This window comes from Chlamydotis macqueenii, chromosome 2, assembly GCF_036417535.1.
Source record: "Chlamydotis macqueenii isolate bChlMac1 chromosome 2, bChlMac1.mat, whole genome shotgun sequence".
NCBI lineage: Eukaryota > Metazoa > Chordata > Aves > Otidiformes > Otididae > Chlamydotis > Chlamydotis macqueenii.
Window position 1 is genome coordinate 41839586 of NC_141557.1, and position 27558 is coordinate 41867143.

At 35.9% G+C, this 27558-nt stretch overlaps 1 protein-coding gene across 1 annotated transcript in view; it reads right to left on the reverse strand.

Moving 5' to 3' along the window:
• NEK10 (NIMA related kinase 10) overlaps window positions 1–27558 on the reverse strand; it is an 88227-nt gene that overhangs the window by 39906 nt on the left and 20763 nt on the right. Inside the window, exons 19-23 of the mRNA XM_086741576.1 lie at window positions 27010–27055; window positions 26308–26429; window positions 25967–26069; window positions 16273–16348; window positions 339–468 (exon numbers count right to left, since the gene is read on the reverse strand). Of these exons, the coding sequence (XP_086597702.1) occupies window positions 339–468; window positions 16273–16348; window positions 25967–26069; window positions 26308–26429; window positions 27010–27055 (477 nt within the window). The remainder of the gene's footprint in view (window positions 1–338; window positions 469–16272; window positions 16349–25966; window positions 26070–26307; window positions 26430–27009; window positions 27056–27558) is intronic.

Sequence of the window (27558 nt, forward strand, 5' to 3'; positions counted from 1 at the left end):
TATTTATTTTTATTTGTGATCACATCCTAAGGTGTAATACACAATGCTACAGAAAATCCAGTATTACAGTACATCAACAAATTGTATATATCTAAAGCTCCTATCACTGAATGCAATGATAAAAATATGTTAGTCTGAAAGGTAATAATATACTAACATTTACAAGCAATTTTTGCAGTTAGAATGGCAAGATAGCAATTCATATAATGATAAACACTTATGCTCCTTCACACATCAGATGAGAGAAGTTTATGTTTCTATAACCTTAAACAAATTTTCATGGATCTAGTGAACACACACAGAAATAATTGGTAGTTCGATCTGGCAAATCCAAATACCTTAGTTGCCAAGGAGAGCATATTTGTGCCGTAAAACGGTGGGTTCAGAGTTGCCATCTGGTAAAGGATGCATCCTGCAGCCCAGACATCAGCCTTCTCTCCATAGGGCTCACTCTTTACAACTTCAGGGCTAAGTGAAAAATAATGCAACCCACAAGTGTTTAATTAATTCACCCAGAAGAATACCTATTTTTTTTTCAAAAAACATCCAATATTTAGTTAGTCGCTACAACATATTTTCAGAGCACATACAATTACATTCCAAAAGTTGCATTTATTTCTTTCACCAGCTAAATTCCTTAAGTAGAAGTACAATTAATAGCTTTTCCACTTCTACTGCAGCTCTCACAACACTAGTGGTTTATATTTTGTTCACTTGCCTTTTTTACTTATTTCATGTTATAATGTCTTTGGACTTAATGGATACAAATGAACTGCAGCATTCATAACTTGTTTACTATGACCGCATTTCAACAAAATGGAGTAGAGAACAGATAAATATATCACATCCTCTTGTAATTCAGATATCAGAAAGATTTGAGTAAGATTCCTATATTTAGAATGCTAATGGATATGATTTTGCTATTAATGTGAGTAAACAAACCTTGATGTGAGCAAACAAGCTTTACTCATTATATCATTTTCATCCTTTTAAAACTATTGCAATGCATTCCCTGTGAGGATGCCACATGGACACTCAGCAGCCAGCTGAATGACAATTAAAAAAAATCCATTGTAAAGATTCATTTAAAGCAAATGGAAGAAGGCAGCAATTTCAGTTTTGATTCAGTACAAAGCAGACTTCATTTCCCTTTCTGAATTTTCTCAGCACTCTTTATAAACCTGGATGATAATAATTTACATTTGTAGGGATATTGTGATGTTGGAGTTCAAGTCTTCGCAGTAAGTAAAAGTCATATCGCAATTTTTTTTTCAGTTAGCATCTTCTCCCTGTAATTATTCAGTGATATAAAAAATACTTGACTCTTTTCATCTGTAAAATTAAGTTGAAAACCTACTTGTTTTCCTTTTCCTTTCAGCTTACAATTCAGAACCACTATATCAACATCATGATTATACTACTGATATCTTTGGTAAAAATGGCTTATTTAGATCTGAGAGGTACTATGTAAATTCAATTAATGATGGAGTCTGGATAAAGTATATTGCTAGAAGGTATGCTGCTGGTATGTACAAATTGCAGAAAACAGATTTTTAAAATAAACTGGATGAGGTTCCTTAGAGAAACTATTATGCTGAAGAGAAATTAAGTGATCTTAACAGAACCGAAAGCCAAAACAGAGGTCACTGTGTGGGGAAGTGAGAGAGGCCAACAGGTCACACATTTCTGATAAAATTGATCAAGCAAGATACAGATTCCTGGGTCAAATCTAATCAGCAATTTTTCCTTGAATTTTGGTGCTGCTACTACATAACCAGAGAAGGGAATACAGGATGTTGAACATGGTGTCAGAATATAACACTATTTCTGTACTCAGACTGTCTTTATTCCTTACTGTGACACTGATTCATTAGAGGACTTTGTGGAAATTTCATTTTTACATATTAAATGTGTCTACTAGAACAAACACCAGTATTGCAACTCATCATATAGATGATGAGATCAGCAAGGCAAAGCCCCTGTCTTAGTAAAGTTCTAAGCATGCTCCTATTCAGAAGAATGAATCTCACTTGAATTTTACAAACTTTCATTCTAGTGATAATTTTCATGCATAGACATAAAGTTATAAATTATTGCTTTTAAATTACTAAATAATATTAAAATCCCAAACTGAGATTATTCAAGCCAAATCTGTGGCTTGAATCTATATGCAAAAAGTCGCACAGCAGTCACAGAAAGAATAAGCTGAATACGATCGAGAGAGAAATAGAAGCAACTATGACCTGGCCTGCAGAATCTTGTATTCATGAACAGCAGGGAAGAACCTAGCTGGATGTCCAGACTAAAGAGCAGTCAACGGGGCTGCTGACTAGGAAAAATGTATTTGTTACTACTATGATTTGGAAATCACTGAAACAATAAAGTGCTGACAAGGTTGCACTTTTAGCATGGTTTCACACAAATGCATAATAGCTAGAAGTTAATGAAGTCATTTGGCCTGCTTATTCATGCTGAAAAGACTTCTTGTTCTAAATGCATATCTAATTTCTTTAAAAAAAAAAAAAAAAAAATCAAAAGGAGATCTTGCAGCAGAGTACTACTTGATCTTTTCTTCCAGAACAAATGTCTTTAGTCAGAAGTCTCTGATATTTAGAACATTAGGATAATGAATATCTTAAATACTCTCTCATGCTTAAGAAATGCTTTAAATTACTGAAGTAATATTTATCTAAGGTGCTCCATGAAAGTTCTACAGAGAATATAAAATCCTATACTTATGTGATGCTATGCTTTCCTGCCTAATTAATTCTGTCACTTAGATTTTTAAATAGAATTTTCAAATATTGTTTATTTACTTTTAAGAGATGTAGTGAAATCCCTCACCATGTTCTACAGGCTCGCCTCACCATCTGCTATTTAGAAGTGTGGGTGGGGTACAGTACTTGTTGACTAGCAAAACAGTTCTGCAGTGAAGTTGCATCTTTTGGATCTGTACTGTTGAGGGATGCCAAGCAGAGAAAGTACCCAGTTTCATTCCTGTACACTGCCACCCACAAACAGGAGAGTGGTGGAAGTACATACAGTTTGCTTAATTCAGTTGACAACTGTGTATAAACTGTCACCGTCTGGTCAAGACCAGAAAGAATGAGTAGAACCAGACTCTGAATTTTATGCCATAAAAACCCTACAAAACCAGTTTTAGCCACAAACTTGGAAAATTAGTTTAAGGATGTAGCATTGGTATGATCTTTTTTTAATTTATTTGTAAAGGCAGGATTCTTCCTTTAATGCTTAGATTAAGAGATCTCAACTGGCTGAAATAGGACAGTGGCGCTAATTAAATTTTTAGCAAACAGATGTCCACATCATAAAATGCATTCCATATCAAAATAAAATACATAAAGGAAGAAACTCTAAAAGCTGATAAAGAATTTCTTTTCCATTGCTCCAAGGGTTGATCATACTGCTGCTTTGCAGCAGTCCTGATGCTATTATATTCGCAGTCTTGGATATTAAAAGAGGCAGCAGATACTTATATAATTAGTCATATAATTCTTGCAGCTAACATATTCAGGATAACCACTCTAGTTTTCCTCTAGGTTTACAAATCACTGCTCATTTCTAAATTACATATTCAAGCTGAAAAAGCTTACTTCAGCAGCATTATGTTAAATACAGGAGACTCCTTCAGTGAACAAATGTCCATAGCAAAAAGCAAGACTAAATTCTTCCACATGAAAGACACAGAAATATATCCACAGAATAATTCTCCAAATTCTCAGCATCCTTGAACAGACAGTTTTATAACTGTTTCTCTGAAAGTTCACTCTTGCTCAACATATCAGCATTGCTTTTATATTTAATGTCTTCCATGGCAATAGCCTTAAAATTTCAAAGTCTTCAATTTGATTAAGACATTGCTTAATCCAAAGAGTTAATTGTTCTTTCTTCTGAACTACTTTTGCAAAATTAAGTATCTATCTTAAATACAGAAAACAGCTTTCCATAATACTCCGTATTTTTAACTAGAATTTAATAAAGAATATCAAATCTCGTCAATATTTGCGCTGCTTGTAAGACAGTACCACTTCACAATATCATTTCTACACAGCCTTGGAGACATTACTGCAATCAAGCTTTCAGTTATCATTTTGCTCACTGATGTTATTTTGTTATGGTATTTAAGAATACCTTTATCAGAGATTTACAAACAGATTGTCCCAGTCCAAAACTGCTACATTAGCACAATCACACACCCACGTGAAAGATTACTATCCATACTGGATTAGCTCATGCTCACATTACTTATTAGCGCATAGAAGTTCCAAAATGAAGGAAGAAGTCCTGAGTTTAGAGGAGGAGGAGAGGGGGAGCTGAGGGAATGACGTTTTTAAAACTGCATTAATTTTCTAGAGCTTCTAAGAAATGTTGTCAGTAATATCAGGCTGACTTTATATGGGATACAATCAACGAAGACTTCCCAAGCTACAAAGAACTTCAGTAAGCCATTCGTGACTCAGCTTGGTACAGTGTTCACTGGTTAGTCCTAGTGCTTCCGACGGGTGTAAGAACAAGCTGGTATACGCCATTCTAAAGTATGCTGAGTATTTTCAAAGGAGATATGATTTCAACTAGACAGTTATGGATTATATAAAGTAAGAGTGATATTTCAAGACTAACTCCCAGAAGAGATGATGGCTGTAATGAAAGAGTAAACAAGTAAGAAGCACACACCACTGCAGAAGATTTTAACAATGACAGAGTTATTGCTTTTAGTCTTTATCATTCCTTCAATTACCTACTTATAGTTTGATGGAGATTCCTGCAGCTGGTGGTGGTTATACAAACACTCATGTCTAGAAACCATAGTTCAGGAAGCAACCCAAGCTGAAAATAGTTGGGGGCTAGCAAAGTGTCAGATACTCTTAACCCATTCTTCCTTCCTTATGGATATGGACTTATTGCCACTGCTGGAGACAGGACAGTAGGGGAGACGGTAGAAAAGTTTGCCATATTATATATATATATATATTACTATATATTATATATATATATATATATATATATATATATAGCCTTTTTGTTTTGTCCCAAGTACTAAAAGAGTCTCTGCAGCTTCTATTAGCTTCAGATATTCAGATACCTTCAGTAAGTTACCTACATAATACTGGCAATGGATAGACTTTTTAGTTGCTGGCAGAACTCAAAGCAGAGGAAGGGGTTTACACATCACACCTACAACTGCCACAACTCACTATAAAAATGAGACTGCAATTCCCTGGCCCAGGCTAACCAGGGATTTATCCAGTAGTATCTTGAAAACCTTCAGAGGTAAAGACTAACCTCTCTGTGCAGCCTGTTCTACATTTCACTGTCATAATTGTGAAAAAAAAAATTTGCCTTATATCAAGTTAGAATCTCTCCTGTTTCAATGAATGTCTATTTTCCTCAGAAAAGGGCCAAGACCACCAATTTCAGTCCAAGGAATGAGAAGAATCAAGGGTTTCTATGAACCAGGTGGCCTGTTTTCATTTTACTAAACTACCATAGGGTAGTTTGAGTGTTTGGAGACTAGTGGGGAAAAAAAAATCGGTTCTCCAAATCACAGAAAGGGGAGGTGGGGGGCAGGGGAGGGGAAATAAAAAAATAAAAATAAAAATAAAAATAAAAAAAAAAAAGGAAAAAAAAAGGAGCTGCTGCTCATCTCTCACCATCAACATAATTCCAAAGGAGAGGGAAGAAAAAAAAAAAAAAAAAAACAACAAAACAATTTTTTTCTCTGAATAGGTTGCTATAAGCTCCAGATACACATTTGGTATTATAGCTTCATAATTACCACTAAAAGCAGAAGAAGAAACAGGAGCTACAAAACTGACAGTTTGAATAAAGAGCTTCTGGGAACATTGCTGAAAGCTATTTACATTTCTCACCTAGAAGAATAATTCAACACAAGCCTTTGGGGGATATTCTGTCTATTCACTGAGTGACGAAACTGGAACAGGATTTTCAATCACTAGTGAAAAACTTTTTCTTCACAGTTTTCTATTTTGAAATGTATTGCCAAGTAATTCTATAATAATTTATTACATTGTCTTCAAACTTGTATACGTTTTTCTCATTACAAATTCTGTTAAATATTTTTTCAAAATATTATATATATCTATATAAAATTCTTCACAAAAGACAACTTTTCAGGCGTCCTAAGCCTCTGCTGATGCCTATAGAAAAATTCATCATTTCCACCATTTTTCAAAAAGTATGGGTGTAGGGAAGAAATTTACTACCTTCAGTTTGCAATTTTAGAGTGTGATAAATCCTCTTGCCACGAGATGGGGAAGGTAATTTTAAAATGGTGAAAACAGCTGAGAGAGGTAACTTTCATGTGTATAATTGCTCTCTCATCAGTGTAATCTTAACAGTTTAATTTTCTAGTTCAAGCACTGCCTGTCTCTGCCCAGGAAGTTCCTCTACATTCATATAACTTAACCTGTAGAGAGGCAAAACCAATCTGAAGCCAGTGACAGGCCACTAATAACTATTGGATACAGCAGACCATATGATAACACTTCCCTTCATGTTTTTACTAACTTCTTCCCCCCAAAAAAAGGCCTGGTTTGATGTGGAAGGATACTTTTCACTGCAAATAGTAGTAAAGTTGTGTGGTCTGTCTCAGTCTGAAATGTTAATGAGCACTGAGAAACGTCTAAAAACAAGATCCCAGTAGTAAACCAGTGTAGCCCTCAGCTACGCTGCTGTTGATCAACAATTTAGAGAAATCACTAAGCTACTGCTTTCTTCCAGCACATAGACAGTGTCTCTCTGTCTAACATAGAAGCAAATGTTTTGTACTCCACTTTTGGGGGTTTTTTAGATTACAGTTTTGAAATTAAAGAAATAAAGATATGGACATTCTGTTAATTGACTTGTATTTCTTTAAATTTACAAACTTCTAAGCTGTTAAGTGTGCTAATATTATACATTATTGCTTAGAGATGCCAAATATATTAACTTTGAAAAATAATTTATGGTCTCTAGCAGTGTAACAAAACAGTGTTCCAGAACAAATGAATAACTGCCAGCAATTAACTTCTAATTCATCCATGTCACATATTAATACAAATTAAATTACATTTTTTTTAAAGTTTACTCTATTGTTCTTTACTCCTATTGCTTTGTTAAACAAAAACAAACAAACAAACATCTTTTTCATAGCTAAATCATTAAATATCCAAGGCAGAAGCATGTTCAGGGCACAAGGTTCTCTTCCTAATCCTTAAGTGCAGAGTCACTCATACTGACTTTTTTCCCCCAGCAAAACTTACAGCACATGTTACTCTGAAAGCCAAAACAGCCTCACATGCAGTAAGGTGTTTATGCTGTATATGTGAAAAATACTGTAAGCCATGAAACAAATACTGGTGTTTCGTGCCTGCTGCTCCGAGTCACTCTTTACCACCACTGTCTGCTCTGTTGTGCCAGCACAAGTACCTCTACAGCTGTATTATGTGTCAGACCAAAGACCCGACACACCTGAAAAATAACCTGGATTATTTTTCAGACAGGTCAGTTCTCTAATCTGCATCATCACTATATGTTCACACAAATGCTTGTGTTGGCCCAGGAGTAGTATGGCCACTTCAAGGTTGTTTTTTTTTTTCCCTTGCATCATTTCATTGACACTGTTTATATCAGAGCCCTAAAAAAAAACCCTGGTACTGGAAGAAATTTAGGAGACTTTTTCTTGGGAAGAAATACTACATAAAACTGCCACGAGGCCAGCTTTATAAATATAAAAGCAGCTTCCACTGAAACACAACTTTCAGTTTTACTCTTAGTTCATAATGCTCAACTAAAACTTTTTTTTTTTTTTAACTAAACCAAGAAAATGCATAAAGCGCTTCATGTCTTCTCAGTTCCTCCTTCTAAGCACAAAGCCTATATAAAAAGCTGCTGACAAGTAGAAGAATTTTATTGTGAAGACTTCTGGAAAACTGGGCAAAAATTTAAAAGAGAGGAGGAGGTTTGAGATACCACCTCATTCTATTCAGCTCACTCCCTAACCACAGTAATGGTCACCCTTGAGAAACAGGCCAGTGACCTAAACTGAACTGTCACACAATCCTGTGAGGAGAAAAACATTTAATTCCACAGGTTTCTTCTCTAAATTATCTCTAAAATTCCTTTTAGGAATAAATCAAAGCCTTTATTGACTCTTCATGAGATAGGAAGTAGATGAAAATACTGTACAAATTAATTTGTAAATAGTAATCAACAAAATCTACCAACAAATTACATTTACAACACGCTCCCGCATCTCCCAATGTAATAACTGGGCACCTTGATCTCTATAAAAATACACAGACTACTTGTCTACAGCTGGAATCAGCTGTGAGGCAAAAAATTCAGGAGTACAGTTAAGCCTGGGAAGAAAGGAGGGGTGGAGGGAGGTGTTTTTAAGATTTGGTTTTATTTCTCATTATCCTGCTCTGGTTTGATTGTTAATAAAATTAAGTTAATCTTCCCCAAGTCAAGTCTGTTTTGCCCATGATGGTAACTGCTGAATGATCTCTCCCTGTCCTTATCTCAACTTGCAAGCTTTTTGTTATATTTTTTTCTCCCACCTCCCCCCTACAGAGTAGGGAGGTGAGTGAGCAGCCGTGTGGTGCTTAGCTGCCAGCTGGGGCTAAGTCATTTTAAATAAGACCCTGATAAGACTAGGGATGCATCTCAAGCAGAAAATATGATAAAACAAACTTATGATAAGAGAGGAAATGGAAGAAAAGACTACTGGCTGCTCTGCTTGCAGACGACTCAAACATGAACCTCTTGTTCATTTAGAAGGCATCAATGCCGCTTTATAGCATTTCTTAACCAGATGTCTACCCTATTTCTGATTCTAATTATTTTCTTTCGTTCAATTACGCTAGAAGAGTATTACAGACATTCAGCCTCCCACTTGTTAGCCAATTCTTGATGTGGCTGTTCTTTTAGTCAGATGCCTAGCATACCTCATGCTGCCTCCAGTAATTCTTAAGCCACAGCTGGCCTGACATTCCTTGAAGTAGTGAATCTACTACTGCACAAAATAGGAAAGGGTGAAAAGAGGAGAGCAGACCCTTAAAAATCTAGTATTAACATTTCTCTAATGAGACATGGCCTGGTGCTTATTCTAATAACATCTCCACAGAGTCCAAGAACTCCATTATGTTACAGTGGCAAGTGCTTTCTCTTATTCTACCATTAAAGTTATTGTAACAATAAAACTCATCGTTCTGTGTGGAAACTCAGCTGTGGCAATACCCCAAGAAACAGTATAAAAGAGATGGAAGAAACCAAGGAAATCATAGAATCATAGAATAGTTTGTGTTTGAAGGGACCTTTAAAGGTCATCTAGTCCAATCTCCCTGCAAAGAGCAGGGACATCTCCACCTAGAACAGGTTGCTCAGAGCCCTGTCCAACCTGGCCTTGAATGTTTCCAGGGATGGGGCATCTACCACCTCTCTGGGCAACCTATGTCAGTGTTCCATCACCCTCATTGTAAAATTTTTTTTCCTTATATCCAGTCTGAATCCTTTACTTTAAAACCATTACCCCTCATCCTATCACAACAGGCCCTACTGAAGAGTTTCTCCCAGTCTTTCCTGCAGGCCCCCTTTAGGTACTGAAAGGCCACTATAAGGTCTCCCTGGAGCCTTCTCTTCTCCAAGCTGGGGACTTCTCTCAGCCTGTCCTCATAGTAGAGGTGTTCCAGCCCTCTAATCATCTTTGTGGCCTTTCTCTGAACCCTCTCCAACAGGTCCATGTTGGGAGCTCCAGAGCTGGATGCAGTACTCCAAGTGGGGTCTCACCAGGGCAGAGTAGTGGGAGAGAATCACTTCCCTCGACCTGCTGGCCACAATTCTTTTGACGCAGCCCAGGATGGGGTTGGCTTTCTGGGCTGCAAGCACACATTGCTGGATCATTTTGAGCTTCTCATCCATCAGCACTCCCAAGTCCTTCTCCTCAGGGCTGGTCTCTATCCAGCCCTGTATTTGTGCATGGGATTGCCATGACCCAGGTGCAAGACCTTGCATTTGGCCTAGTTGAACTTCATAAGGTTTGCATAGACCCACATCTCCAGCCTGTCAAGATCCCTCTAGATGGCATCCCTCCCCTCCAGTGTGTCGACCACACCACACAGCTTGGTGTCATCACCAAACTTGCTGAGGGAGCACTCTATCCCACTGTCCATGTCACTGACAAAGATGTTGAACAGGGCCGGGCCCAATACCAACCCCTAAGGAATGCAAAGACTAAGGCAGTTTGAACAATCCTTGACAGAGCTTTGAAATCTGGCTAGTACAAAAAAGTGAGCAACTGAACAGAAGTCACACCAGAAACTAAAGACCAAGACCCAAGTGAAAACATGAAATAGCTTTAACTGACCACCAAAGACATAGTAAACCAGCAAACACACTATTAAGGAAACATCAAAGATAGCAAGATGACATATAATGGCACTAGAAATTGAAACAGCACACCATATACTGAGCAGCAAAGTAAAGTAGAACAAGAAATAGTAAAGATTTAGAAATAGTAACAATCTGCCAAGATATCAATACAGCTGACACCTAAGATAGAAGAGAATGGGGGAAAAAAAACAAAAACAAAACAAAAACAACAACAAAAAAAAAAAAACAGAAAGAATCCACTAAAAGTATTTTAATTATATATACCAAAAGTATTATATGCTATGACTTTAAGCTACTTCTAAGCCTTTGTGAGTAAAACAACTCTCTTCCTAGGACAGGAAAAAACCCATCTGTATGAACTAGTCCATGGCACTTCTGAAGTGGCCTGTTTTCTTTTAGACCTAGATTTTTTTGCATTCTCTCCCGTCTAATATTAAGTTATGTCTTATGGTGGGGACTTCTATAATTTCCATTGAAACATCTTTCCAGAGATAAATACAAATATCTTCATGCTTTCTTACTTTGTTTCCCATTCTTTCCAGTTTTACTCCCATGTATAATGCTATGTAACACTGGACGCGGTACTAAGTACATTTCAAATGTGAGGTGACAGCTGTTATTCAGCCAAACTTGTTACTTAACAAAAATTATAAAAAATTAAATTATTTGGTCTTCTTTTTATAAGTCAATCTCCATCAACTACTTATAATGTTCTTCCTTGAAGTTCATCCAGCTTATCATTTTAGTAATGGTATGTCCACAATGAAACATAACGTTCTATGCAGGGCTGCCCTCTGGCATACAGAGACACTATTATCTGCCTGTCCTCAGCCATACTGTCCCTGTGGATTCCACCACCAACTGCACTGGACTTTTTGCTGATGTGTTATTATAAACCTATGCCTCAACTACAGCCACACTATCACAATTACATTCCATTGCTGTTTTTCATTCTTAGAGTGAACGCTTGTATTAATCTACTTTAAGAAGATTCTCTGATAAAAATACTGTATTAATACACCGAACGGGTTATTTAACTTCTGTTACCTTTCTAATCAAATCAGCAAATCCTCTTCAGGAGCCAAGTGCAAGATCAGTTTTTCACTAGTGCTCTATTCTCCCTCACCTCACAGTACCCTCAGTTTCCTCTTCTCTTGGTTATCTAAACATACCAAACTACCATCACAGGATAGCATCAACTGCAGCTTATTTGAAAGGTAACATTTCAGCTGAACTTAAAGACTTTACTCACCAAAAACTGTGCCTCTACTCATTATCCATCACCGAATTTTCACAAACATTGAAAGAATCTAAACTCTCAAATTTGGTTGAAATGGGTGAAATGGTTCAGAGGTTATTTTTGGAGGAAGAAAAAACTGCTGGAAAAACTGGTACTCAGTTTGATCATATAGCATCATAAAGCAGGCTTAATACATCATTAAGTATGTACGAAAGTACAACATACTTCCTTATTTTAAATAATCCTTCCTAATACAAAAATGCTTTAAATAAGTGAAATATTATCATGTCACCAGAATAAGCAATGAGAAAAAACAGCTACTGCACACACACAATATCAATTTATGGAGTGCTCTCACAAGATATGGCTATAAATAGAAGTAGTGACCACTACTAGAAAATAAATTTGGGTAGCATAACACAGTATGTAGACTGTGTAGTCCATAAACAGAAATTAAGGTCAATCAATATTTCTCCTCCACAGCAAAGGAGATGAGAGACCCAAGTAAAACAGTACCTCTAATTACCATAAAAATTAGTTTCCTTGAAACACCACAAAGAGAAAGCACTTCAAATTTAGCACAGAAGGCCAAATCTTACATAAGATTGTTCCGTGTATCAGTTTCCCAACATTTTAGGACAATTACGTTTCAGAAAGATCAAGTTAGTTCATCAACTAACGTGGAACACTCTCAGCCTCTTCTTAATGATACCTGAGGGGTCTGCTCTTCCTCACAGTTCCCAACAGCTTTTCAGGATCAGACAAGTTCTCAAGAAATTATATTGGTATTTGCCATTCCATCCCAATCTCAAAATTTACTTCATTTGCCAGAGTTTTTCTAAAATTTTGGTATACATATACAATTACAAAAGCAGTTATCACAACCATGACTCAGCTAACTTTTAGTTACATCTCTCGATCTGTTGTTGATACATCCCAATCCTGTTTGTGAAACAAAGAAATGGCAGGTACACACGAAAGGAAAGATCACTCTCTATAACCATGTACAATTTGCTATGTTTCTTCTGGGATGGCCTTTGAGACAGCAGGATAATAAAGATTCTGTCACCACTAACTTGGAGCAGATTGTTTCTGGTGACTTATGAGCTGGAAAAAGACTTCAGAATTCATTATCAATTCCCCAAAGCAGTCTTTTCCTCAATTTTTAATGTACTAAGTATAAACACATCCATTTAATACATTTCGTATTCTAAACATAACACATTGCTGGATTTTTTAATTCAAGGACACAAACAATTAAAAGGAATTTAATTAGTATGACAGTAGAATAAACCTGGTATGAAGCACAATTTAAAACCATCACAATTACAAAGCATAATTATATAAGCCCCTTTCTAAACATCAAACAGTGTCTACTGCTATTTTATGATGACACAGTTTTGAAAAAATTGCATTAGCAAATTGATTTAGTAAACCCCAAATACAAACATGTTTGGTACATATGGTGATATGTTTTTATCTGAGTCACTCCGCACAATGCTGAACAGTCAAATCTAAACAATAATATCAGACACTATTTTTGACATTTATTATTTTGTTTCTGTACTATATTGTCTGCTCCAAGCAGAGTGGGCTGCATCTCAAACTACCCAGAACTATTACCCTGTCAATTCAGAAGAAAGCAATTACTGCCGCTCCAAAATGACAATGCTGTTTCACACCTCTTTCTCTTCCTCCTTTCCTTTTTTTTTTTTTTTGAGCAAGAACTAATAATGCTGCACTTGATATATCTGTATTCCTAATATTTAGATTATTTTATAGCCCTTCACATCCACTTAAATCATACCAAAAAAACCCAAAACAAACAAAAAAAAACCACACAAAAAAAAATCTAGATCAAGCACGGATTAAGTCTATAGGCTCTGACTTCTGCTTCATGACTTGCATTAAAATACTCAGTTAGTTCACTTCATTCCTTATGCACAGGTTTCCATATAAAAAAATCCCACTGTCACAAACAGTACTAGCCAAATACCTTGAAGGTGGCATCAAGTGCTTTCAGCTGTTTGCAAAGTATTTTTAACATTCTTAAATTATGATGACATTGAAAAGACTTTAATGCCTTAGCCTGTCATTTTAAATATTACTCAAGCATACATTTTAAATATAAAGACATTAGTACTGTATCCTTGTTTTCTTCCCCGACTGCAGACAGGCAAGGATCACTGCTTCCATGATTTTGCCTGTGGAGTAGAACTGGCAAGTAATGTCCCAAAAGACTCTTTACTGACAGACTGCAACATATAAGTGATATTTTATGCTCGTGTCTACATCCAAATAACTGCACAAAGAGGTAGAAAAAGAATGGCCAAAGTCCTAGCTCTAATGTGAGCTTCCATGTAGAAAGACAGGGTATAAGACTAATAATATCTGTGGTATAAGCAAATATTTTTTTAAAAAATAGTGTATTTAAAACTACAGAACCCTACTCAAATAAAAATCTCCTGTAAAATGTGAAAAGACCCAAAGACATCAGCAACAAAATCTAATAGGAAAAAGAAAATAAGTTAATGTAGATAGCATAAGAAAATTACAATTCAGTGACACTGAGAGCCACAGGGGCATGGTTTGGAATCTGACATTTCTAAAGACTGATCCAACTTGCAGACACTTTACCCATAACTGTTGTTTAAAACAGCACAATAAATTCCCATCAACAGCTTCTCTGCCCTAACTGAACAAAACAAAGTAATTATTTCGAGAGTATTTGGGGAACCAATTAAGGCAGCCTTGCAATCACCTTACTTTTGCTCACTAAGCAGCAACGCATGCATTAGTCTTCAAGGTGTTGGACTTGAATATTTAACACGTTACAAGGAGTCACTCTTGAAGCCATTTTACGATTTAGAGATTTTTAGGCATTAAGCGTCAGTCATTATCATACTGGCACTCGGAAATCACAAGTAACAATTTCTAAAGTGGCAACATGAATTATATTCAACTGTCAGATGCCTGAGTTCTTGACTCTTCCTCTTACTTCAGAAGAGCCATCAGTCTCTCCCTCCATAACTTGGAACCTTTAATTACTTATTACAAGCATGCAGGCCAAACATTCTGGCAGGTATATGGCCATCATATATGGTCACAAGAGCAGAAAAGAAGATTGCAGGAGACTGACATCAAAAGAGCCTGTAAACTTCCGAGAAAGACACTGGCAGTGCCCCAGCCAGCGCAGTGGTCTTAGAAGACATTTAGAATGAAACTACTTCCAGTTTTACTTAGGATATAAAGTTCTTTCAGTAGTAGAAAGTCCCTAAAAGAAGAAAACCAACTTCTGACCTTAGAAAGCTGGACACAGAGTAGAAGCAACAGAGTGACTCTGAAAAAAGGGAAGAGCAGCTGTATGTAAAAAGGTGTTGCAAAGAAGCTGGAACAAGCCCATGAAGGAATGAGGAATATTTGGATCTGCAAGGCTTCAGCTGAGCATACTGTAAACACATTTCCTTAATAAAGCAGTAGTTAGGGTAGCCAAAGCTTAACCAATAATTTTGCAAACTAAGAGAGAGATCCAGAACTGTGGAACAGATTCACAGTTCCTTAATTGATTTCTGATGTTAGACTTTCAATCAGCTTACATGGCAGGCTCAGGACACATTAACTGCTATTAGTTGAATACTGAACTTCTGCTTTCTACAATTTAGATTTTTTTACCCAGATTACATTTGCTCACTTTTGCTCGCAATGCAGTAACCCCAATCAACAGGCATGATTGTTACTTATACATCTTGCAACACAAAAATCAATGCTCTGTCCAACCACAATTACTTTTGTTCAAGACAATCTGACATGCATATAATACTCTCTGTTACATACACTATTTACATATTGAGGGGAACCTTTTGGATAGGAAATGCTTTCTATTCCATGCTCTTGAAAAAAAAAAAAAATAAAATAAAAACCAAGCCAGTATTAATCTAGGAACTTAGGTAGCTATATTGGTACGGCAGTTTAATGCAACATGGTTCCCCGCTTTGGTATGCCAACAAAAGGGATGCCAAAGGAAATTGCAACTCACTCAGCAGCCTGAATAATATATGTCTAAGGCAAAATTTTAGAATAGTCATTTATGCATTTACAAAGCTTAAATTGCAAACAATGCATGTCACGTTTTTCCACCTTTGAAAATTTCAAACTTCAGAAAGTGTTTTTTCACTTCAATTATTAAAACCAAATGCTTACTGATCCAGAACAAATCCAATTTCAAATATTTTTCAGGAGGTAAGCTGTCCACATGTACAATGTAAGTGAACATTGAAGCCACAGCTACATTAGAAGTCATTAAAATTACCGTATATTGTTTTTACATATATTTTTATAGCTTGAAAACACATTTCTTTATCTATAAGGATATAGGTAGATGAATAAGTTACTACACAACTGCAGTTACTCCATTTTTGCATCAGTTTAACCCACAGTAACCGTTATGTTCAAGAACAGGCAACAGTAAAATAGGCAGGCAATCAACTACTGCAGAGTAGCTGCGGGGGAGTGACTTGCACCTCATTCCTTACTCCATTGTGAGTTGTCTGTCTGCTCTAAAAAAAGGAACCATGAAGATGGAAGTCACTGGACTGAATGTTGTATGCAGGAGCGCTTACCATGAGTACAGAATGGTTCCCACTATTGATGCAAGTTTGCTGTTTTCTTGCTTTTGCTTTGCAAGCCCAAAGTCAGCTACAATAAAGAAAAAGAAAAAAAAAAGATTCACATGTCAATAACCACTCTCTCTGCATGACAATCAGTGCTGGTTCACAACGGCTGAAAATCTAGGGCAGGGTGGAAGGGAGGTTTGGGTTTTTTTTAATCTTTTAAATTTTGCAGTACTGGACCATACTATCTTCCTATCCCCACATTAATCAACAACTTAGGTTTGAATCAGGCCTACTAGCTTTAAAAATATTATAAACACACCTCTGATGCTTTCAATCCAAACTACATGACCAGTTTCAGGTTTCTATTAATATAGTTGAAGATGTCCCTGTTCTTTGCAGGGGAGTTGGACTAGATGACCTTTAACGGTCTCTTCCAACCCAAACCATTCTATGGTTCTATCTTCCAATCAACTGCATGATAATAGTAAGTATCTAATAAGCAGTGAACTATTGCCCATATTAATGGAAAAAAATAACATAATGAAGGTAGTAATTGTTTCACTTTCCTTCAAATTATGATAGCTGGGGAGGGTGGACGTTCTCAAAAATTTAATTTCAAAGGAGTACAGAGGGGTCTAATATCTGAATAGTTCATGTTCAAAGATTGCAATTGGTAAGAAATAACGGTGAATCTTAGCCTTACCTTGTGACAAAATCTGTAGATTTAGATGATCATGCAATTATCTTAATATAAGTGCCTTTTGTCTAATTACCAAGTAGTTTTTAACGAAATTGTCACACACAGTCCTTAGAGACAATATTTTTAATCTAAGTTCCATGCAAACATTTCAAGCTTATTTTTTTCAATTCAATACTGTACCGCTGCCTCAATGCAACAATGCGGCTAAGACACATTGCACTTTATTACATTCAAGCACAGAGAGCAAGAGAAAAGCATTGTACTTGTTAAAGTCTGTTAATAAACTTTGTATTGTAATGCTACTTCAGAATTGGGAAGATTTGTGTGGTAAATAATAGTATTGTTTAAAATATTTTAAGGCTCCTGTTCTGCTTGGACAGAGCCCATAGCATTCCTATTCCAATTGTTTTTACAGTGAGAAAGTTCATAAACATTTTAGTTCAGTATGTTTCTACTCATCAAAAAAAAAGCTGCAGATCAGAAGAAACACAGGTATGAAAAATCAGTTTCTGTTGTTCTTGCTCACTTGCTCAGCGCAAATCTCAAGGGCCTGAAAAGGAGCAGATCTCTTATTTGGAAAGAGCCTTTGATAAGAAAGCCAAATCTAGATACCCAGGCGAGAGACCATTTTTCTCTGAACAAAATGGTCAAAGAAGGACTAGTTCTGCAGAGCTTGGAAAATACAAGTAGAAAGAATGTTAAATTAACAGGATCACTGAGAAGCCTCCATTTTGTCCTCAAGTTAAGATAATCCTCAGGTAGTTTGCTCCAGGGAATGTTAATCCCAAAAGGACCAGAGGGTTTTGCAATGTTGATACTTCAGAATTATTCATCCCAACTAATTTAAGGAATTCCCTCCTTTGCAATTCTTCACATAATATTCTATGAAGAAAGAATATTAAGACATTACATTAATCAATAAATTCAGTTCCTGGTGCTTGAAAGATTTAGGAAATGAAGGATTTAGGTGGACATGTCTGTTATGGAAGAAGTAGTCTATTTTAATACAACATTAGTGATTACCTGGAAAAAAAAAAAAGCAAGGGAAAAAAATCAGCCAGATGGAGTAAATATATTCCTTTTAAGCTCAGGTCCTCATAAATGGAAAGAAAAAAAACCCATTTCACAGGCAATAACCTTTTCCAAATGCTGCTAAGCTGTCTTGACACCAGCAAGAAATTCCTAAATACAACAGTTGCTGCCTAAGCTAAGGAATGTAAAGCACAGGACAATGAGCTTGACATTAAACATAAATGCTTTTTCTTAGCTTTTTCAAGCCCATAATACAGAATTTAATGAAAAGGAACTGCTTAATGTTGAACTGCATCAAACTAGTGAAATTGCTTCTTTTTATTTATTTAGGCATCTGTCTGCAGCTTATAAATTGGTCTACAACTTTTAATACTCCAGGATTCTTTATCTGGTGTTGATGCCAAAAGTTGCTACAATAGCTACCAAACAAATGGAACCATGAACTGTGAGAGGCTTGCCTCCCACACCATTAAATGAAGATATGACCAAATATAAAGATGACTCCTATTAACTGGTATTCACTGTTTCAGCTGTGAACTGAGCCTTGATTAATGAGGACCCATTGCAACAATTCATATTTGGCAATTTCCTGAAACAGCTTCACACCATAGAGGTATGTCTTTTAGGAGCTGGAACAGAATTGTGAGAGCATGATAACTCAATACTTGTTCAGCTTCTTATGAACTTTACCCAAGTGTCAGCTTTTAGCACAGAGAGACCTCCATAGATCTTTGATCTGATCTAGTGATTCTTAATCTTATTGGTCACTATTTAGTAAGTAGGATTTTGAATTTCAAGAAAGTATTCTTCCTGAACCATCTTGATTTACTACAGTTAATTCACACATTGGTACACCAAGCATTAAGACCTAAGTCTTAAGTACAGGAACAGACCCCTCCTCAGAAGCCAGACCTAACCAATTCACACATATCCATGTGAACACAGATGCATCCGATCATAAATCTCACCAATTTTAGAATGAAATACACAACTTACAGCTTCCAAATATTTTCCTACAGCTTCCATTCTCACTTACACAAAAAAGCAACCTACCAATTAACCGAAGTGTTGTGAGTACTTTCTGGAAGGAACTGTATTAACACTGACAATATCATGATAAACATCAGTAGAATAAAGGCGGCCAGAGAAAAATGGAAAAGAAAAGCCCTTAGAAAACCATACTGAGAAGGCCAGTGAAAGCTTTGTAAACCAGTAAATTAGGTGAACCAAAACAAAGGCTGGTAAGAGCACAGGCAGAGAGGTAGCACAAAACAGAAGGCAGGGACAGGGCAGGCAAGCTACTCAGCTACTGCCAATATCAGGATACAGACATGCATGGTGCATCAGTCCACCCAAAGGGGCAATTAAAAACCCATCTTAGGGACTGAGGGCAAGATTCTACGAGAAAGATGAGCCAGTAACCCTCTGCCAGAAAAAAAAGACCAGTCCTGCCCTTCTTCTGCACTCTCTCTGTTTTCTCTCTGGAAAACAGCTTATCTGGCACTTGTGCCTTGATATATTTAGCTCAACTTCTTTCTAGGCTAGTTTCATGCAGCTTTAATTTAGCCCCAGACCTGGCACTGCAGTCCTGAAATCATTGAATTGTCTACCACTTCAGAGGATTCCTGTTGCCCTTTGTAGTCTTGCAATGCAGGAATAAATTTTACATTAGAGAGGTAACTCACTCATCCCCTCAAAATAACAACTCCCTCATTTTGACTGTTAGATTGTCCCACCTTCCTGAAAAGTACAAATCACCGTTTTTGGACCAAAAATAAAACAAACAATGGTTCTTTTGTAGTGCAGCTGAAGACGTGTGCAGGTGAAAACAACCATTATTTTGCAGCAACAGACAACTTTTTTTTTTTTTCTTTTTTTTCTTTTGTCTCATAGATGGATCTTTCCACTGGTGTTATTAAAGTTCCTCATGGAAATGTGTCATCCACCAGCATTTTGCTTTTTGTTCAGCTGCATAAGTCATTTTCGAAAAATTATGCTTTTTCCGGTTTTAAAAACTACTTTAAACTTTCCAGATTCATGTGAATTACATGCATATCACCACTACAATCTATTGTACCATTCTAATACATGACAGTCTGTAAACTGAGGGGAATGGTAGGTAGATCAATCTAGCAAACAAGTTTTATAAAATAAAATTTCCATGGTAATAGTTTTTGGTGCTTTGTCTACTGTGCAGCCTCGACTGATGTAATTTCTTCACCACTAATTTCTCCAATGGTTGGAAGCTTGGCATCCTTCACTGAAGATGAAGATTATTTTCAAGTCTGTACTAAGACAAAAAAAAAACCTAACAAACTTTCCCCATTAGATGGATCTTTATAAACCATGACTAGACATGTAATTTCACCAGCAGTGCATTACCAATAGTCATATCTCTCCAGAGTATTATTATATTTGACTAGATTTTGTACTGCGATTGTAAACATTAAGCCTTAAGGGTTTTTTTCCTCTGTATATCAGGAATCAAGAAAATGAAACATTATTTTATTAAAAAATAGTCAAAAAACAATGCAAGACAGTTCTCAAATTGGAAGAAAAATTAACACAAAATTATGCAGTCATAATCCTCTAGATTTTGAAACATCCTTCTTCACTTGCTTTCACTTGTTTACATCCTGATTACGGTAGCAGGGTAAGTGCTAAGTAAGATTGTTTCAGAAAACATTAACATGCTGGGGAAGAGGGCATGAAGGCAGTAGAGAGCTACAAAAAAACGAGTAGGCTGACTTGACTAGTATCTTAACATCCTACAAAATGATCTCTTCAAGTTTCATAATAGCTGACTTACAAATGCCTTTTAAATCTTAGCAGTCTCTTTAAATGAACATTCTTAGGCACTTGCTATGTTTTTTTCCTCTCTTTATTGACAGAATCTGGTTTTTCATTTGCCATTTTATATCCCCAAATTTCAACTAGTAGATTGATTTTCTACAGCAAAAACAAGAGTAAAAATTTCCAGATCCTACATCTTAACAACACCGATCTCATATTTGCGTATTTGTTGCCTTAATTCATATTTGAACCCTACGTGAAATTGCCATTAATTTTTCCTAAAATCAAATACGCACAGAAAGACCAAAAGCAAAGCAAAAAAGGATGATTAATGGAGTTATCAAGTTCATCACACATATGAACTTCAGATCTACTCAGGTCATATTTTAACTATGTCCCCAGTGAACAGTTTCTTCTACCCTGAAAGGCTCAGACTGAGATAAAAATCACTTTGCTTCTCCTTCAGTAAGTTTGCAACTGTAATCAAGAAAGTTTACCAGCAACTTACTGAGTTAGAGAGATCTGGAAGATAAAAATAGAACTTTAATTTTATTTTCCATAAAAGCATATCCTGAAATCAAGAAAATCTGCAATTTAATCAACAGTGGTACATACTTATTCTACTCTTCGCCATCAATAGAATGGGAACAGAATTAATTTCTCATCATTCCCAAGTACACCTTTCTGGCTATTCTATCATTCTCCTTCCTGCGTGCTAATATCAATGCTTCATAAACTCAGTCTACTATCTGTCAGTTCTGTAAAGCTTTTAACTTCCGCACTAAGAACTTTAGCATTGATCCACAGCCAGAACTGAGATTTGTGGAAAGAGATGCAATTGTGCTATTAATCCACTATTAGTGTCCCGAATGTTTGATTTACAGTGTGAACATAAACAAGTGGAAAATTCCACTCAGCCTATTATGGAAGCTTTGAAGAATAAGTACTACAAGCATTTCCTTGAATCTTGGTATGAAGGGCAGCAATTCTGATAATGAAGACTAGTTAACTGAGCCATATAATCTGAAAAAAAAAAAAAAAAAAAAATAGCACTGATCCAAGTGACTCTGAGAAGCAGTGACTGGCACACAACAGACGCTAGTTATATCCACTTTACCTCATAGCTGCTACTTCTCTGGGCATGGCACGTAATCAGGAGGGAATAGGTCTTTTTAAAAGTGCACTCAACAAGCAGGTATTCTGAATTACAAAATTAACACGTAGCTTTCTTCCAGCATCCAGCAACGATTTGAACTTCTCAAGTCTCATTCACTTCGACATTCTGACACTTCATGGCTGCCTGCTATGATTAGAAGTGTATCAGACAAGTGAGTCGTCTCAAAACTACTACTCTGCTGCTATATAATCCTAGGTTTCAGCTCCATACAGATCCTTTCTGCTGCTATTGTACCACGTGTACTAAACACTAAACAGAGTGTGCCACCCAAAAGAGTGTATGGAACCCTTCACAATTTTCCTTTACACCAGACCTGAACGGTGTCGAAGTGATTCCACATGGCCCTCTTTGACCACGAAGATCTAAACCTTGCTGCAACTAGATGACACTGAGGAAAACTGATGATACACAGTCTTTTGTTTTGTCCTATAAACAGATGCAGCTCTGGAGCTCTAGACAGAAATATGCTGTGCTAGAAACAAAATACAGCTGCAGTAAAAAAAAAAGCTGCAATAAGAGCAGATAGAAATTTTAAAGTCACAAAACTGTAACTTCTTAATGTCTTACATAAAAAGTCTGGGCAGATTAAACCGAGATTTATAGCTAATATTGGTTCAATGAATCTCTAAAACCCTATACAAAACAATTTTAATTCAGGTTGTATCTAAAATTTAACTCTAATTCTACTTGTGTGTGTGTGTCAGAAATTATGAATCAGACATTTGACCTGACCAGAGATGCACAATTTCATTAACACTTTTCTAAAAATTTAGAATAAGACATTTTATGAAATTGCAGGTTAGCACGACTTAATATTTATATTTTCATAGCATTTGTAGCTTGACCAACTACAATTAAATGTTGTACCAACATAGAAGAGATGGTAGTTATGGTCCGCTTCCTAATCAAATTTCAGAGATGAAACAGAACAAATGACTAGGGTTGGCAGCTCCAAAGACTATATAACAACAGCAGGCTTAAAGTTCTCTACAGTCAGAAACAGAGATACTATATCACCACTAGCCTGGCTAGTATCAAACTGTAAATGTCTGTTTCCATTTGCAACAACACATGACTTAAAAGAGCCTGTAAAAGATGGATAATTCAGATTTAATTGACATGTAAAACATATCAGGAAATGCAAAGGATGTTATATATTCTTCACATTAGAATGAAGCATCTCCTGGGCTTAGGACTTTCATTTGTTTCTTGCATAATTTAAAAAACAAAATGACAAACAGAGACCTGGATAAGGATAACATTTAATCACATTCAATATTTATGAAAAAGAAAAGACAGTATGAATATATAGATTAAGAAATTCTTCCTACTGTTACCTCAGGTATTCTTTTTTTCAGTAAAACCTATAGAGATGATATTTGGAGACCATCTCTAGAAAAGGCCCCTCACAGCTAAATCTTATATTGTGCCAGGCTGGTTGCAGAGTTCTCTGCCTGTATGAATTCTAGTTTTCAGCCACCTTTCACCATAGGTTCCTACCTACCAAATTCTCCTGGAATTGTTCTAGAAGGGTCACCTGTCTGTAGCAATTTTTCCATGATTTCAGGACAAGCAAGCGTAGTTCTTTAGCAGGTTTATTTTTTTCTGTGTTGACAGCAAGGTGGGAATGTCTCCCACACTATGCACTCCTTTCCTTTTCAACCAATGTAAACTCAGAAACTGTACGAGAGGTCTTCAAGGGATTGGGAATGTGAGTGGGTCAGTTCTCACCCATGTGTTGAGAAACACCTAACTGTGGGTCACAGAACTTTCTTAAAGCAGTTCCTTGTCGGGGCTGCTGCATAGCCATGCACAGTACAGAATTAAAGCACTTTGCTCCAGTGTATTCCTCACTTTATTGGTTTTTTTTCTTCTCTTTTTTTAATCAAAATTTACCATGACAGTCTGAAACTAAGGCATCTCTCTAAAGGTGACCACATACTTCAAGGACACTAGTTATAGAGAAATAAGGTGCCTTTGTTACATTGTCAGCCTGCAGATACTCATAGCCAAAGATTAACAAGAGTTACTATTTTCAGAAGGACTGATTGAAGAGAAGAGAGCAGCAGCTTAAGACACACAAGCTTCTTTTATGAAACAAAATAATTTGGACCATCAGAGGCCATATCTTAACTACATAGTCACACAACACGGCTTCACGGGCAGCCCCCAGGAATATTACTCTAGTTAGATTGAGACAAGTTTTGGACAGTTTTGAGATTTGAAAAACTCCAGAAAATTGAACTCTCTCTCTTTAGGATGATTGTGCAGCTTGTAAACCTGGAACTATAGTTCTGAGTAGATGTTAGAGCAGATCCTGTCCTTTTATAAAAACGGACAGGTTAAATTCACTGCATAGGCAGATTTAAGATTTCTCAATATTTTAGCATATGCTTCCACCTTCTTCTGGTGTTTTGTATTTACTTTCCTCTAGAACCACTTGAAATTCTCAAATGGATAGTACACTTGCCCACAAATACTGTGAGATATAATTACCAAGACGGCAAACGCTTCAGTCTTTGGCATATATAGACTGTATAAAAGTAAATTATTCTTAATTTCATTAACATTGTGAAAAACAAGGCTCATTAAAATTCAGAAGTAATAGGTAACAGGTCTTCAGCTCCCTCCAAAAATTCAGTACACACTGGTACTAATTAAAGTACTAAACAAAGTAAGTGTTTGTTTAAATATTGCAATAGTTTTAAATCAATCACTATAGAAATGGTCAAAATAAGTTTAAGTTATTCCAATTTTTCTCATCTCATGTAAATCTTTGACAGAAACAAAAATGCTTTCCAAGGGCAATTTTGAGCTTACATTTGAAAGCACATTGACGCTTTTATATATAGATTGAACCAGAGGTAAGACAAAGGTGTTAAATCAAAACAAGAGTGCCCCTCAGTGGCAGTATGTTGAGCTAAAATACAACTATATGATACCTTAAAACAATACTCTGAACATTTATTTTCATCACTCAGGGACAAATGCTCCATTAAATCACCTTCTTTCAAAGTTATATCATTACTGACAATCTGATTTTTTTTTAGCACATACTTAAATGCATTCATTATTAAATTGTATGTACATCAGGTATAAATATTTACTATAAAACAACAGGTGCTAAACATATATGCCTATTTAGCTGAGCGTTTTGTGGTTGAGTGTGTGTGTACACCTACACTTCCTTGTTATTTTTAAAGAAGAGAGATTGATTTTTTGTATCAAGTCTTCTTCTTACAACACTACTGCAATATTCAAATTGTTTATTTAGTTCTGTGTCATGAGCAGTAAGAAAACATGCATTAGTTCTTTGAGAACTTTAAAAACTACAGTATCTGAATTGCCTGCAAACGCTTGCTGTGTGTACCAGGTTGTACTAATTCACTCAAGGAGCAAAAACTTTGTCATACTTTGGAGTACTGTTCACACATATACTGCTTTCAAAGGCTACCCTGAAACCTGCCCAGGCTCCTTCCTCCACACTGCAGAGATTACAGAAGTACACACTAAGAACATACATTACTACAGGCTTATACAAATAGCACCTCACGGCAACTGATCACTGGAAACAACTGATGGGTACTAGATAATTGCATGGTAGAATTAGAATAGAAGAGATGGCTGTTGTACTTTGTATGTTCACTAGCACTCGTTATCTGATGTAGTTATCTCTATATTCTTGCTGATTTAAACAAAAACAATCCTTAAAGCATAACTATAGTTTAATTTTTGGGGGGGCTAAATCATCTCCTTCATCATATTTGACATACATAGCTGCAAAAAATACAGTCATGGCTTATGACACCTGGTGGCAACAATCACAGAATCTGCATTAGCAATTATTTTACACAACAGTATAATAATGCAGTAATTTACTAGCTTCTAAGTATGGTGACCAATGCCTGGGAATACGAAACGTTCTGAGAGTTTTAGTAAAGAAATTCTACTCACATACATCATGGGAAAATCTCTTCAAGTAAAGTAGTTCTACTTACTAATTGTAACTTTGTCTTTATCCCCCAGCATGACATTGTTTGGAGTGAGGTCTCGATGAACAATCCTTTTCTCTTTATGCAAATAACGAAGAGCTAGACAAAGCTTAAAAACAAACAGAAAGAGCCTTACAAAGATTCTTAACTACAGCCTAAATAAAGGCACATACAATCAAACTTATATCTGATATTAGTGCCTGATATAGATAAAGATTACTTTGACGTTTATTAGCCTAACAAACATAAATTGTTGTACTAATTACATACAGGAAAGTCCTGGTAAAAAAAAAAAATACAAATAAATAAATAAATAAAATAAAAATTTTAAAAATTGAGGGCCTTACTTGGATAAATATACGCCATATTCTTTCTTCTGCAAACTGTTGTTTCTTTTCCTTCAAAGAGTAAAAGTGTTCTCCCAATGGCACTCCCTCTATGAGCTCCATGACTATGTACAATCGGTCATCTACATAAAAGAAAATGAATTAATAGAATATTACATTTATACAGAAGTTATTTTTTACTTTTTAAAAAATTATTTGTACAGTACATTTTAATCATAGTTCTACTCCTTGTTATTCCATTTTTCCCTCAATTTATATCACAGCAGCTACAAGGAATTCACTGCTCAATAATCTCTCAGTAGGCAGCTGTATGTAGCTAGCTCTTTATAAAAAAGAAAATTCAGACAATATGTCTGAGCAGTCTATATTATTCATTCAATTAGTCTCTATAGCTTTTCTCCCTAGTCAGCATTCCAGTTGTAAATTTAGGATCCTTAAACTCTATAAGACGAGAATTATGCTTTCTACATGTTTACGTTGCATCTAGTTTTACTGATAGATAAACAAACATAAATATTATTTCTCACCTTTTTTTCAATTTTAAAGGAATATAAACCTGTCTGAACTGTAGCAGTTCCTGAAGAAAATATTATCATTTATTGCTCAAATTTGACAAACTCTTTCCAAGCTCTAAGTGCTTTTATTAAATATTTCTATTTCTTCATTATGTACAACGTGGTAATTGTCTGCATTTATACTTACTTTCCAAGAAGGTTTTATAATACCGCACAACATTTGGGTGATAAAGCTGCAATGAGGAAAGAAATTAAGATGTTTAGAATATTTAAACTGACAGCATGATTTTTATAATGTTTAGCTGCACAGTGGAAGGAACGATTCCACAAAGATTCCACAAACTTGCTTATGAACTACAGTGCAGTAGACCTTTGCTGCTATGCCAAACACACAGAAGTGTTGCACATTACTACAGCAACCAGGAGGAAAATACAGCACGATTTCTATCCACTCTCCCCTTAATAACTGAAAGGGTAAGTGAAGTTCGAAGATAGGCAATTATGCCTGCATCAAAGTATTGGCTTTCTTAGCCTAAGAACACTAATGATCAGTCTGTTTTTTAAATTTTCAATTACAAAAAAAAAGACTATCTTCTCACTGTATTTTAAAGCCTAGAATTCATTAAATGGAACAAAGACTCATCAGTTTTCTTAATTTACAGAATCCCTGAAAAAAAAAAAGTTCAAATACTGACAAAGTAAGTTCAAATACAGAAAGTAAGAATCTTTAGTAACA